A 13,870-nucleotide genomic window follows, 5' to 3' on the forward strand; every position below is an offset into this window, starting at 1 on the left:
TACATTACATTCACACTTTTCTCAAAAAATTATAGATCTTCATTCTAGGTTGTTTCAAATAAGTGAATGGTCATTGATTTTTTCTCGTTTCTTAGTGTTATTGGCAGTGAATTTCCTTTGTGGGCGTAACTGTATAGCTTTTCAGATAGTAAATGACTTTTCAGATTGCTTCCATGACCATTTTCGATCGCTATTTCTTTTATTAAATTTTATATTAAGGAGCATTCACTAATCTGTGGATCAGGCTGGCAAATGCTGCTACTTTGTGTTTATATAAATGTGTGGAAGATTTATGAAGGATAATATCCGCGTATGTTATTGAATTTTGTTATTGTCAAGTTCAAAACACTGGCGGTTTTGTAAACCATTCATAGAAAAAATCATCGTGGACTGTACTAGTAAATTTTTCGTCCTATTTCACTGGGAAGATATTTTGATTTCGCCTGCCAAAAATTTTAACAACAGAGGGTTGTGCGATAACAAATGGTTATGTCTACATGACTGTATGGTAATAACTGAAAACATTTCTGGCAACACTGAGCTAAACAACTCGCGCCCAGATGTGGTAGAGTGCACTCTCTGTGGTGAGCACGCTTAGTCTCTGCAACAAGTGACAACGTTCACAGTCGAAATAAAGCGACGCAACTTAAGTCAAAATGAAATAGAATATGACGCTGTTAAAAGTTTGAAAGTGCTACAATTCGTTGACCCTCTTCCTCGTAGAACTCTACCAGGTAATACTTGTTTGTTGTTATTTATTAGTGATGGACTCATTTAATCATTTGTGATAGCTTAGGGATCGAACCTTGACTTGTCCGTTGAATTCTCCTTCGAAATAACTTATCGATTTCACCACGTGGTTTCAGCCTAGCGGGGCAAATATCTCCCGCCATGCAAAATGGGTTCAATCCCCGGTCGGTGCTTGTTTTTCTTTTTGTTTTCCATCTAAATATAGTACTCGTTGTAGATGTTATTTTTCATAAGTAAACATATGTGACCAACCGCGTATATAATTGTTAAACACTTGTAACTATAACCACATTCACGTGTCTGATGCTAAACAATCGCCTTGAAATAATCTAAAAGTTGATACTAGAACAGAGGCGTATCCATACTGAAAATCGAAAATTTGCTTCGAATCGTTAGCTAATAAATAAACCCTGACTACATGCTGACCTTGGGGATCATTTAATTATTTCAATTGAAAAATATGAAACAGAACAAGACCCAGAAATTGATGAATATTCATGTTATTTCGTTATCAGTTGAATAAACACAATTTTTCATAAAGTATGACGCATTTGTTGAACAGTACAGGTCAGGACTTCCGCGTTATAGAAGTGCAAAATGAAGATTTTGAAAATTCCCAAAAAAAATTAAATGATTCAAATGTTTAAGACTGATAGTTAGCCCATTTAACGACTCTTATTGGCAGTCACAATCTTCTCGGATATTCATAAAAAATCAACAAGGTTCCTGCATTGATAGTAAAATCGATATTTCAAAATTCAGACTTCAGTTTTATGCTTGATAATAGGGTCAAGCCCGAAGCCGGTCGTATAAATGGAATTTACCAGTGATATTTAGACAAAAGTGTATTTATTCATTTCATTTAAGTGATCATGTAAATGGAATTATGCTTTCATTAAAACCAATTCTTTTACTAACCAAGAGAAACTAACTTTCAGGACGCCCCTGGATTCATGTGTTATTGCCAAATTGCAACCAGGTAAAAAATGTTTGTGTACCTACTTATAGATTTTCTACCTGTTTATTATTGTTTTATCATATGTTTACCTCATAGTGAGGAAATTAAAATATTAACAATGACTGACCAGTATTAACTTTCTACATCTGAAACTTCGTAATGATATTTTCGCTAAAATCATAATTTTAAACTTTGTTTCGCCATACAATGGCCATTGTATGGCGAAACACGTGTTGCGTTTTTGTAAAACTGTCTAGTGAAAATCACACAATGAAGTGTTTTTGGAATACGTTATGGATTTTCATTAAGTATCGGCCGTTTCCATCATATATATTGAAATTTTCATATATACAGGGTGGCCCACCACATTTGCCTCAGTATTTTCACGAGAAATGAAGAGAGTTAGGGAAAAAGAAGCATACTCCAAAATTATTTTGAAATATACAAGGTTAGTCCAAAAAAAGTTACAAACCTACCAAAGTTATATTTTTTTTATGTAACACCCTATATTTTTATATTTTTAGATACTATAGACAAAATGAAGGTGAGTTACTATTATATTCCCCATACTCAAAACTGACCGTTTTTGAGAGATTTCTAGAAATTTAAAAATACAGACCATAATTTAAGAATTGAAAGACACGCCAGATGAAGCCATTGTATGGCGAAACACGTGTTGCGTTTTTGTAAAACAATTTAGTGAAAATCTCACAATAAAGTGTTTTTGGAATACGTTAATTTAAGAATTGTTTTCACCCTGTAACGTGTAACGAGCTGCTCGTGATTAAATGTAGTGCTCAGCTCAAAGGTTAAACTTGACTACCACATGAAATTTCCAATGGAATATTATTCCGAGTGCCGAATAAAATTGCCTCAAAATTTGGACACACATAGATTCCCTTTAAAACTATATTAGGATTCTCCATACCTATCTCTTTTGCCTTTTACACAAATGGCGTTTTTATACAGCGTGACTCACGGTCGATGGTAGGTTAGACGTTTCTGGAAAACGCAAAGCATGATTTTTTTGAAAATTTCACCTCTCACATTTCCTTATCTGTTCTATCGATCTAGAATATTTTCGGCATTGCGGCGTTGCCACTTCCATCAAAAAGTCCTAGCAACTTTATTTTTTCAAATGGAACACCCATATATTAATACATTTTTGGAATCACTCTGGTATTTTGATACTTTTTTGTTGATAATGTCCTATCTCTAACTGTTTTCGAGATAAAAAATAAATTGTGCTAAATTTGGTCCAAAACATAGCCTTAATTGAAATTAAGTACATCAGTACTCTCAATTCATGAAAAGTTGATATTTTGATGATAGCTTGGACAATGCGAAATATTCAAATAACACCAAGAAATCGACTCCATATCATACAGGGCGTGCTAAAATTACTATTATTTCCATTGTGCATAAAAATAGTCAAAAGTTCATTTTTTCAAATGAAATCCCCTGTATATTACTCGGTAAATTGAAAGATGGTGAAAAATGCTTCAAGATGATATATCATGTTCCTATACCTAAATCATCAAATTTTCTCAATAAAGTCGCTTCTTCTAGAAACATTATTTTTTTTTAGAATTTTGATTTAGCTCGCAGTGAAATTATCAAGCTTATAGCAGTTCGGTTACTTTTATAAGTAATTTACAAAGAGTTATCGACGGTGTTTCGAATCATCTTTCAAAATGAATGCAAATGTCGATTATTCAAACGAAGTTCTTATGAAATTATTTATCATACACATGAACAAAGTGATCAAATCATTGTCAGAACGTGTAAAAAATTCAACCAAATGTATTCTGAATTAACACCAATGAATGAATTTAACACCAATGAATTACAAAATAATTTCCTTAACTATGCCTCAAAGTTTCCAGGGAACAACTGTACCAAAAATCAGTCATTTCTAGGTAAAAAAGATTGTGTGGGCTAAAACATGTGAAAGTACAGACAATAACCGAATAGGATGATTCAAAATAACTAATAATACACAATAAATGCTGGAAATGTTCGCCGTCGCAATTCTTCTTTAGTGGTCACTGGAATACTGTATACCCTTTCTTTCAAAACACCCCATAAAAAAAGTCAAGTGACGTGAGATCGGGTGATCTCGGTGGCCAATCCCACGGCCCTAAACGCTTTAACCAACGATCATCGAAGAGTTTGTCAACTTTCCTGGAAACTTCCTGGGTGGAATGAGCTGGCGCTCCGTCCAGTTGAATTGAATTCTTATATTCCTTTAAAGGCAAATTGTCAAGAAAATCGGTTACCGTCGTCCTTAATATTTGGAGATATCTCTCTGCATTCCGTGTGTCTTCATAAATAGAAAAGCTAATTTTATTGTTCTTCATGAGACTAGGTATCAATTTTCTTCTCCTGAGGATGCTAACTTTGTTGGCAAAACACGCGTCGAGTGCAAAAATATCAGTTTGGTGTTAAAGCAATTGATCTCGAAAAAAGTTATTCAACTTTCACACCAAAGGTTCCAATCTCATCGTTATAACTTTCACTATGACAGTGATGAAAACCCTAATATTTTTAGAACCCTTGATCACCAGCACAGATGGTCTGTTAATGTGTGAGGTGGAATAATTGGAACGCAAGTAGTAGGCCCTTACTTTTTTGGTGATCATTTAAACGGCGTCATGTTTTTTTGGATTTATTAGGGATAATTTGCGTATGCTGTTGGAAAATATACCTCTTAATATTCGTCAACGGATGTGGATGCAGCTAGAAGGTGCTCCTGCACACTTTGATAGACGTGTTAGAAATGAGTTAGATCGACAATATCCAAATAGATGGATATTATAGATAGGACGGGGAGGTCAACCGAACTGGCCAGCCAGGTCTCCGGACCCTACAATTCCCGACTATTTCTTATGGGAATATATCAATAGTATTGTTCCCGATACACCGCCAACGACACCTCAGGATATGAAAGTACGAATAAATAGAGCGTTTCGTTCCATATGGCATAATATGTTATCCAGAGATGAGAACTCATTTCAAGAAACAGTTCGCCTATGCATCGAGAGTAAGGGACACCATTTTGAGCATTGATAAAATAACTTCAAGAATGCTATTTTGCTTTTCATAATAATACATAATAAGTAAAATATAAAAACGTGTTTTGTGTAGAAGCCAGAAAAGATAGTTATAGAGAACTCTAATATAGTTTTGAAGAAAATCTACTTTTGCGTTAAATTATGCCACCAAATACGGGGTTGTTCCATTCAACTTTGAGAAGTTATTTAATTAAATGTGTGTCCAAATTTTGAGGCAATTTTTTTCGCCACTCTGAATAATATTGCATTAAAAATTTCATGTGATAGTTAACTTAACCTTTGAGCTGAGCAATACATTCAATCACGAGCAGTTAGTTACACGTTACAGGGTGAAAACAATTTTTAAATTATGGTCTGTATTTTTAAATTTCTCAGAAACTGTCAGTTTTAAGTATGGAAAATATAATAGTAACTCACCTTTATTTTGTCTATAGTATCCAAAAATATAAAAAAATTCATAATGTTCCTTAAGAAAAAATATAACTTTCGTATGTAACTTTTTTGGGAGTCACCTTGTATATTTCAAAATAACTTTGGAATATGCTCCTCATGGACCCACATATAAATGTGCTAAAAGTTTTTCCCTATTCATCAATACCAGCGGTTAAAATGGTTCTTTATCCACCCTCAACCATAAAGAGGCACTTAATCTACTTCATTCAATTGATAAATACCTAGTCTAACATATGCTACGAAAAAAAATATTTTGAGGAGGAATGAGTTTCTCTTTACAATCAACATTTTTGAAAAATAAACAAATTAGAAAAAATGAGAGAAATTGATCTATGGATATGTTATTTTAGATGAAAACTTCAACGATTTTTCAGAGCAGAAACTAATAATTGTGAAAACTATAGTTGCAAAATTCCAATCAATTTTCGTATTGATCAAAATGAAAGCCATGGAAAAATTTGTGAGTTTAGTTTCAGAACATCAACCTCGAGGTATGCAAGAAATTTTATAGTCACTCATTAAAAAAAAGAAAGAAGGGTAAGAAAAAACACTGACGATATTTACACGAAAAAAAATCATATAATGCAAATCACATGGGTTCCATATAAATTATATCACGAGTTTCCTACCTGTGCCCACGTATGATTTATTATAATCTATAAATATTCACTGCAATTTTCGTAAAATAATAGACACAAAAATAGTTAACAACTGTTATCAACTATCAAATTACCAACCTGGCCGAACAGTTACTCGGATAGTTATACATCAGAAACAGTTGACTAGAGGCCTCTTTTTGAAATTCGGTAAGCCAATTAGATTTATCAAAGAAGCATATATGTATAAAGTTCATACCTAGCCTGCTGATAAAATCAGACTTGAAATTTGATATAGTTTTGAAATTCCGTGTTTCTGTGGAATCAAATAACAATTTGGTGATTTTGACAGAACAGGAGATTAAAATTCGCATTCAATTCTTCAGTCCAGTAACACCTGGACTGAAAAGTCAAGGGCCTAAGAAAATAAATGTTTTTTTTATTCAAAATTGGCTTTATTCATCAGCCACAAAATCATTCTAGCGTCGCTCTAACATTTCAATAAAAGTTTTGTAGAAAGTTTTGTAGTACTGCCTGTAGAACAGGCAGTAGTCACAGGGAGCCAAATCTGACGAATATGGTACATGCGGGAGCAATTCAAAGCCCATTTCATGTCATTTTGACATCGTTTCATTGATTTGTGACACTGTGCCTTGTCTTGATCAAGCAGCCTATTTTTGTGCTTTAGGACGCTTTGGACAAGGTAACGAAGTTTCTTTTCACTCAGATGACGATCGTTTTGATTCCAGACTGAAGTGATGGATCCATTGTCACATATCAATGCAAAAAGTACTGTTTGTTCTGTTTCAACATGGCCAAATACTGCTCAGAATCATCAACACGTTTTTTTTTCGTGCTTTTGGTTGGTTTTATTTTGTTATAGTCAAATGCGCATGCAATATAAAGTCAACACGTTCTTTTGATATCTTCACAATATCAGCTAACTCAGGCAACTCCACTTTTTGATCATTTAAAACAATTTTATAGATTTTTTTCTGGTGTTACTGCCTTATTTGAACGTCCACTGAGTTCTGCATCATCGGTGTCTCTACGACCCAGTTTGAAAAGATATTCTTATTGACAAAGCTTTCTATAATCTAAAGTCAGTACATAATTAAATCGACAAATAGTATTTTATATACCAGAAGTCGACAAATACGAAAATGTTCACCACACAAAAAGTGAGCATCATCGTAAGAAAATATATTTACATAGCTTATTATAATCTAAAATAAATATATGTATAATTAAATTTGTGAATAGTACATAAAATAAGTTGACAAAGGCAAAATTTTATCACAATACAAGAAAGTGAGCATCATCGTAAAACTCCCGTAGGGTATAGTAGGATTTGAGCAATAGTTATTTATTATACAAAGGAAAAAAGTATTAGATTTTAGCTTGAGGTTGTGTCTCCGCTTCGCTTCGGGAGACAAAAAACCGAGAGCTGAAATGTAATCTTTTTCCTGTGTATAATACACAATTTTTTTCTGTGACGGAAAAAACGACGATTTATTATTGAAAAAAACATATTATTACAATATGTTGAAGTCAGAAAATTATCGATGTGAAATTTGAATTTTTAGGAAACCAGTCAATAGAAAATCAAATATCTGTCGAATTAATTCTGTGATTTGATTCAAAAATTGCGAACTTAATGGTCAGTAGTTATTTTGAAAAATGTCACAAAAGCGTCACAAAAATTATTGCCAGCTAAATCGCGGAAAAATTTATGAAACCGCGTATTCAAGATTCATGGAATGGAAGATGAAAAACACATGCAGTTCTTTCTCGGAGACGGTGTTATTGGCTCATTTTTCGGAACTGACACAACAACAAAAGCCATCAACAGTGTGGTCGTATTATTCCATGATTAAAAGTATGTTACAATCCAATAATAATGTAGAAATTTCAAAATATTTCAAACTAATTACATTTCTGAAACAAAATGGGAAAGGTTACACGCCCAAAAAAGCAGCGATATTTACGAGTACACATATTAGTGACTTTTCAAATAATGCTCCCTATGAAGTTTATTTAATGGCCAAGGTTGTATTTGGGATTGCAGGAGCTTGTCGAATTTGTGAAATCAGACAGGTAACATTAGATGATATTGAAGATTCGGGAACGTTATTGATTGTGAAACTCAAGCAAACAAAGAATGATGTAAAGAAGAGATTTGTAGTTACTAAAAAGTATATTAAATTTTACCATATGTGCATTGTCCTTCGTCCAGCAGCAGCAGAGTATCGCTGTTGTATGTATGTCGGTTGATTGTTCAAACCACCAACACTGACATAAAAACTTGGCAAGTTGACTTGGGTGTCACGCCAATAGGTGGTTCCACTTATTTATTTTGATTCTCATGGAATTATTTTCCAGCAGCTTGACTGCATTAACCTTTCTAGATTATATATATATATATATATATATATATATATATATATATATATATATATATATATATATATATATATATATATATATATATATATATATATATATATATAAGTAAAGGTAGAAATTTAATTTTAGGATATTTTCTTATACAAAAGTTACATTTCCTTTATATCAAAAGTACAATTATTGGATGTGCATTGCATGAATGATATGTTCCTTGAACTATTCGGTACAACAGTCGAATTTTCTTGCGTTGAAATTATATTATTAAATAAGAAATTTTCAGTTTTGTGTCCAACAAATTTTTCTCACATTTTAATATAGGGTCATTAAACGCTTCTTATCTTCAAATTCAAATAAAACACAATGTGTGTGAGATATCATCAAATTCGTTCAAAAGATCTATTGTACGTCACGGCTTCTCTTTCTCCACAAGAAAAATTTCAACGGGGTCAAATTGCACGATCTATGTGGCCAGTTTACATCACCTCCACGTGAGATGACCATGCCCTCAAATCACTCGTGCAGAGCTGTGGCATGTGGCATGAGCTGTGTGGCACTCAGCGCCGTCCTGTTGAAACCACATGTCATTGGTGTCCAGGTCATCCAATTCAGGCCAAAATGAATCAGTAATCATCGACCTATAGTGCTCGCCGTTGACAATGATGGCCTGGCCAACGTCATTTTCGAAGAAATATGGACTGATTACGTCGCCAGCCCAAAATCCACACCAAACAGTGACTTTTTTTGATGCATTGGAAGCTCTTGAATCTCATGTTGATTGGTATCGTCCCAAATTCGACAATTTTGTTTGTGCACGTACCCATTCATCCAGAAATGGGCCTCATCGCTGCAGATGATTTTTCGATGAAAATTAGGGTCAGTTGCCAACTGCTCCAGAGCCCATTCAGCGAACACACGTTGTTGTCTATGGTCATTCACTTTCAGGTCCTGATTCCCTTGAATTTTATCTTCTCGGTAGGACAATTATTGCGACCGTAAAATGAGCGAAGCGCGCGGAAAGTTGCCTGAACAGAACACTCATTTCGATAAAATAATTTTATCATTTACACGTGTTCTCTATCTGTATCTGTAGAGTAGCATTTAGGCCACATGTGATCCATTGTACATCCTCCTAGGTCATCGTCCATCCTGTCTTTTCCAGGAAGGTAGACAGATCACTGAGAGACGTCTCCTTTATATCGGCAGGTGTAGGCCAAGACTCGCCGAACACACACTCTCTTATTGACGATAACTCCGGACACTCGCATAGGACATGCCCGGCAGTTTCATCTTCCTGTTTACACATCCTGCATAGAGGTGTGTTCTCTAGCCCCATATTATGGAGGTGTTTCCTTAGTTGACAGTGGCTAGTCAGAAATCCACTGTTAAGCGTAGATTCATTCTCCTGGTCATATCCAGATATTTCTTCGGCACCAGCTCCCCAGGGTCACCCAAGGTGATCCTGGCAAGATTGCATCCTTTGATTCCATCCCATCGCTTTAGGGATTGAGCATGGGTGTAGCATTCGGCTAGTTCCGCAATTGTCGAAGTCATCAGGCCGTAGGTGCCACTAGGTCCTGAAATTCTTAGTCCAGCCGCTTCCTTGGCTGAAAAGTCGGCAATGCGATTACTTTTTCTCCTGACGTGCCCTTTATCCCACCTTAGTATAATGTTATTATCTATCGAGGCTTTGGCTGAATCTTGGTGACACTCTAGTACTAGCCCTGAGGTTACACGTGAGGTTACACGTACAAGACTAATAGGGCTTGTCTGCTGTCAGTGCAGGTTGTTGAGTTTTTGCCAGAAATGCCTTTTTTGTTTATTTCTTTTGTGTCAGATACCAGCCAGTTTTGTTTGGACCACGCTGGTATTTTTTTCCATTTCCACTTAATCCTTAGGCTTAGTGATCTGGAGTACACTCCACATCCTTAGCCTTCTTTGGTTTTTGAGTCGTCTGTATATATGCGTATTGCATTTGTAGCATCTAACTCTGTGTTCTGTTTTATTTGTATTTTGTAGGGTTTATTAAACACAAACCTGGGTTCAATTGCATTACTGGTTGCCTGCAGCAAAGGTTGCGCAGTAAGCGCTCCTCGTCATAGGCCCAGCCTCAATTGACCCATTCCTACTTCGAGGTTTACACCAGCCGTGCGCAATCGTAACACAGTCATTAACGCAACCTCCTTAACGTACAGGTCCAGAAGGGTCAGACCCGTAATTAATTCCATTGCCGCGGTTGGAGTTGTTCTCGTGACTTCTGTGATGTTTGAACAAGTCAGTCGCTGTGTTTCATATAATTTTTGGACGGCCGTTGCTTGTAGAACTTTCGGTCCCCATGCAATGACTCCGTACGTTAACATAGGTTTTATTATTGCAGTGTAGATCCAGGAGACCACACGAGGTGGAAAACCCTATGCGCGTCCCACTGTCCTCCGACATTGCGCATAAGCCACAAATGCTCATTTTGCTCTACTCTGTAGGTGACAGTTCCATGTTAGCTTCCTGTCGAGGATAATATCAAGGTATTTCACCTCTCCAAAGAAGTTTAGTTTGCTTTTAATGATTTTGGGAGGTTTTAAGCCCGGCAAACTTCTTTTCCTGGTGAAAAGGACCATCTCAGTCTTCTTGGGATTGATCGACAGTGAGTGTTTCTTATACCATGTTTCTATTAATTTGAGCCCATCCTGTGCTGTATGCACAGTGTGTTCATAAATTTGCCGGTATGCAAAATAACTATGTCATCTGCATATGCAATTTTGTAGAATCCATTATTGTTGAGGTGATTAATCAGGGTATCCAGAACTATGTTCCAGAGAATTGGTGATAAGACTCCTCCCTGTGGACATCCCCTCATGACCAGTCCTCTCACTACATTCAATAACACGTGATACATGCACATACTTCCATGGTGATTTGCAAAAATCAATTATAAATTATCAAAGTTCGAAAGTCTTTATTGGACCTTATATATCGTATTGCTCAAAATTGCATAATACTGTTAAGATGAATCATTTGCGTCAAAGATCAGATAGACATGTGAGTTTTCCAAGATTTAAATCAGTGATACAACACAAGTTACATAAAGCACTTTAAGTTCTACCGTATTACGTTATCGTATCAGTCAAGATTAAATCGAGTCCGCCCCTACAAAAAACTGATATCACTATATATATATTTCTACTCAAAGTTTATCAATGAAGTTGTTGATTTACAATCTTAATCTCAGTTGTTCCGTTTCACGCACGCAAGAACCAGCATTATGAAGTAAACAACCCGAGACATTCCGAACAGAAGACATCTAACTAAATTATTTGAAACATCAGAAGAACTCCAGGATGAAACTTGAAATGGACAGTTTTGACGACAGAGAAAAAGTGCAACCTCCAAGTGAGTATTTTTCCACCAATGTTATTTTCAAAACTTTATCTAGGTTCATTAAGTTTGAAATGTTTAAATCTTCCGACATCCTTCAACGATTCAGATCAGTCTACAATTGCAAATCAATGCCTGCCAAACAGGCAATTAGATATTTTTGAGATTTTTAGGTTAGAAAAGTTAGTTCAAACACTATAAAACTTGTTACTCAGATGAAAAGTATTCAACGTAATAAGCACGAATGATCAGTGTGATATTTCCCGACTGATAAATGTGAGATATTGTGAGATTCAGTTCTCAACTTCTCTAGGCGACTATAAGGTGATGAAAACATCTCATGTAACCTCACGCATTGTCAGAGTGAATCATTCTAATGGAATTTTTCATGATGTGACTCGTGAAGTTCCACAAAAATAGTTCTTGAACACCTGACTATCTTATTGAAAAATAATTATTATGCCAATATATTTCATCTTTCAGTAACTATTCAAGAAAAGACATGAGAACTGAGACACACATTTCATATAAATACAATTCAATCTCTTGAAAAATCATGAACCAAGCAATTCCTGTAACTGAAATAATGGAATTAAATGGAACCAGATGGACCAGAAGAATAATATTCACAGTTTATTAGTCTGATGTGCACTAAATTTTCAGTATAGAGGCATGTGACTTCATTTACTCATTTTTGAGTGACAGAAAACAATGTGTTGTGATAAAAAATAGTCAGTCTAGGTTCAATTTTCCAATGACACTAATTTGTACCACTGTCCTAAAGCAAATCATTTTGTTGATTACGAAACATCGCCTAGTGGTAATATAAAAAATCTTGTTCAGATTTCGCAGCAACACTGTCTGAAACTGAATTCAAGTGAATCCTTTTCAATCATTTTTTGAAAAGTCAAAGATTGTGGGAGACCCGTAGATAATGATAAAAATACTTTTTTATTCCTTTTAGATCATACAATTATGGTGTAGGAAACGTCAAATACAAGTACATTTATAACAACAATATGCAGAATAAAATATAACGGAGTTGCATCAAGTGAAATACGAAAACAATATTGCTTTCAAATACATATAAATAATACACACATTATGTACGGTCACTTTTGTTGAATTTTTCCACTGAATAAATAGTCCGATCAATCAAAAACTCTTTGAGGTTCATTTTGAACTTTTTGATATCGGAAGAATTTTTTAGAGTAGTAGGTAGACAATTGAAGAGTCTTGCTCCGGCCAAAAAGGAAGACTTTTCATAGGTTGAAGTCCTATGTTGTTCAATTTTAATTGAATTTCCTGATCTTGTGGGATATTGATGGCACTGAGAATTGGACTCTTAGACATTCATAGTTTTCCACGTATAGACCAAACAACCATAGATATAAATTGTTGGGGTAGTCAAAATTTTACTTTGTTTAAATGAGGGCCTACGTGTTTCGATTCTATCTAGATTAAAAATTAGGCGAAGAATTCTTTTCTGATCTGTAATCTCCCCACAAGATGACATTGTATGAGACTGTAGATTGAACCATAGAATGATACATGTTTTTTAAAGATTTCACATTCAAAACTTGACGTAGTTGCAATAGTGCATAAAAGTTGCTATTAAGTTTTGCAACCACATGGTTCAAATGAAATTTCCAAGATAAATCAGTGTCAACGTGAACACCCAAAAGTTTGGTTGTTTCACTTGGGAGAATTGTCATATTAATGACTAAAAGATTTATATGATTGACAAATCTTTTTTTACCAAAGAATTCAATTAATATTAATTTTTCTGCATTCTGCATTAGCATTTGCATATTGATAGACATTCTATAGAATTGACTTCCAAAATAAAATGTATAGTAAGTTCACCTCGGAATTCGAGATACCCAGCTGTAAGTCTGTAAATACTTGTATATTGACACCCTAAAAGTTGTTTGGAAACCTACATATGGTAGGGTGTACGCAACTATTAAATTTCAAGATCAAAGGGCACAAAAATCGGTTTCTTGCGCTTTTTTTGTAAATATCTCATTTCCTATTGGTTTTTTGCCATTTGTATGGCATTTGTATGAGAATATATTCTCATGTCTGGAGAGAATTGTATCTCGAATAGCTCCTTAGAAATAGATCGTACTTGGCTACCCATCTTGAAGAAAACTTTGGATAGTGACGAAATGGCAACAAACTGATATCGGAGAGTACCTTGTATTACATCAAATATTTCAGTTGTCAATCAACAACATTGACATAATTTCATATTTCAAAAC

General features: G+C 34.8%; 1 protein-coding gene across 3 annotated transcripts in view; it reads left to right on the forward strand.

The window, feature by feature from the left end:
• Window positions 1-572: 572 nt before the first annotated feature.
• LOC111507300 (putative inorganic phosphate cotransporter) overlaps window positions 573-13,870 on the forward strand; it is a 58,828-nt gene continuing 45,530 nt past the window's right edge. Inside the window, exons 1-2 of one of the 3 annotated variants that reach the window (XM_023162590.2) lie at window positions 573-734; window positions 11,461-11,621. In XM_023162590.2, coding sequence (XP_023018358.2) covers window positions 11,570-11,621 — 52 coding nt within the window. In that variant the 5' untranslated portion in view covers window positions 573-734; window positions 11,461-11,569. Of the gene's footprint in view, window positions 735-5,920; window positions 6,042-11,460; window positions 11,622-13,870 lie in introns of those variants that run through there. The other 2 variants (XM_023162593.2, XM_023162591.2) reach the window with 2 other exon arrangements.

The sequence above is a fragment of the Leptinotarsa decemlineata genome, unplaced genomic scaffold (assembly GCF_025532065.1).
Source record: "Leptinotarsa decemlineata unplaced genomic scaffold, Ldec_3_MD MMD2_tig00002974_RagTag_RagTag, whole genome shotgun sequence".
Taxonomy (NCBI): domain Eukaryota; kingdom Metazoa; phylum Arthropoda; class Insecta; order Coleoptera; family Chrysomelidae; genus Leptinotarsa; species Leptinotarsa decemlineata.